The sequence below is a fragment of the Mesitornis unicolor genome, unplaced genomic scaffold, assembly GCF_000695765.1.
Source record: "Mesitornis unicolor isolate BGI_N332 unplaced genomic scaffold, ASM69576v1 scaffold34716, whole genome shotgun sequence".
NCBI lineage: Eukaryota > Metazoa > Chordata > Aves > Mesitornithiformes > Mesitornithidae > Mesitornis > Mesitornis unicolor.
In genome coordinates this window covers 30-1,545 of record NW_010190879.1, presented here as the reverse complement: position 1 = coordinate 1,545, position 1,516 = coordinate 30, and the positions used below count along the sequence as shown (strand labels likewise).

General features: G+C 41.8%; 1 protein-coding gene across 1 annotated transcript in view; it reads right to left on the bottom strand.

Moving 5' to 3' along the window:
* Positions 1-787, bottom strand: part of LOC104542303 (paired box protein Pax-6-like) — a gene marked incomplete at both ends in the record, with an annotated part of 1,091 nt that extends 304 nt beyond the window's left edge. Inside the window, 2 exons of the mRNA XM_010186559.1 lie at positions 437-652; positions 746-787. Of these exons, the coding sequence (XP_010184861.1) occupies positions 437-652; positions 746-787 (258 nt within the window). The remainder of the gene's footprint in view (positions 1-436; positions 653-745) is intronic.
* Between the last annotated feature and the right edge of the window lie 729 nt (positions 788-1,516).

Below are 1,516 nucleotides of genomic sequence, written 5' to 3'. Positions count from 1 at the left end.
GGCTGCGCGCTGCGGCCGCCCCTTGCCGCCGTGTCCCAGCCGCCCCGACTCGCTTACTGCTGCCGGTGATGCGAACAAACAAACAAACCACGGGGAAAAAATATTTAAAAAAAAAAGGCAAAAAAAAAAGCGCCCCAAACCCAACCCTGCAAAACCAGAGTGATGGCTTCTCTGCAAAACCAGAGTGATGGTTTCGACTGATGCTCACAGTCCTGAGGCGCTAGGCGCAGGGGTGACCCGCATATTTTTATTATTTTTTTCCCTCCTTAAAGGCATTTGTCAGATTCTGTATGAAAAAATGCGTCTGACCCTGCCACATGCAAATAATGTGAACCTGCTATCCTCTCATCTGATACCAAAACAAAGGAAGCAGAGGCTCGCTACGGCTACCCAGCATTGTACACAGCACACAGGAAGGTTTTTTTCATGAACTTACACTGGGTATATTATCGTTGGTACAGACCCCCTCTGATAGTAATCTGTCTCGAATCTCCCACGCAAAGATGGAGGGGCACTCTCGTTTATACTGCGCTATTTTGCTTACAACTTCTGGAGTCGCTACTCTTGGTTTACTACCTCCGATTGCCCTGGGTCTGATGGAGCCAGTTTCGTAATACCTGCCCAAAATTTTACTCACACATCCATTCGACACCTGGATAGGGAAGCGGACAGAAAATCACATTATTAATAATTTCAAGACAAAAATAAAATTGTTTAAGTATGCATTAAACAATGACAAGCTTACGTTTTGATTGTCCAGCACTTGGACTTTTGCATCTGCATGGGTCTATAACACAAAAATATACCTTAAATGGTATGAGAACTTACTTAGAGAGTCTTTTTTTTTTCTTTAAAAAAATTACATTCGTGGCCCTACCCTCTACAAAAGTGATACTTTAAAAACATCTGGAAGAAAAAAAATCTGGTCAAAACGTGATTCTTTTAGCATTAATGTTAAAATACGCCTTAAATGCGAACAATAGCTAAGCCAGACTAGTCTTCATCGTCCTCACTGCTCTCACACAGAGTACTTGTGGGGGACAGGGTGAGTGAGGGGTTATCAAGACCTACATTTACAATGTACCCCTGAGCTGCGCCAGATCGCGTTAGTGTCCGTAAAGACAGATTCAGGGCTAAAATAGCGTGGTTTCGAGGGAGTTTCTTTATTTTCTTTCCTTCTCTTTTTTTTTCGCTTTTCGGAAGGAAAAAAAGGTAAAAATAAAAAAGCAGTAAGCCACGCCAAATGCATACAAATCTCACAAAATCATAAGTAAATATGGGGGGAAAGGGGGAAGGGGAGGAAACTGAAATTATGCCGAGTCGTATAATTCAGTTTATTACAGCAAACTAACTGTAACGAGAGTGCAGGTTATCACCGGACGGAAATAAAGGGGAACAAAAATAAATTCTTTTTAAAGTTTTTTAAAGACATATATATATTCGCGTAGAAAAGTCTATTTGCAGAAACAATCAAGATAAGCAGATGGATCGTTTTATTAGGCTGGGAGGCGGGTGG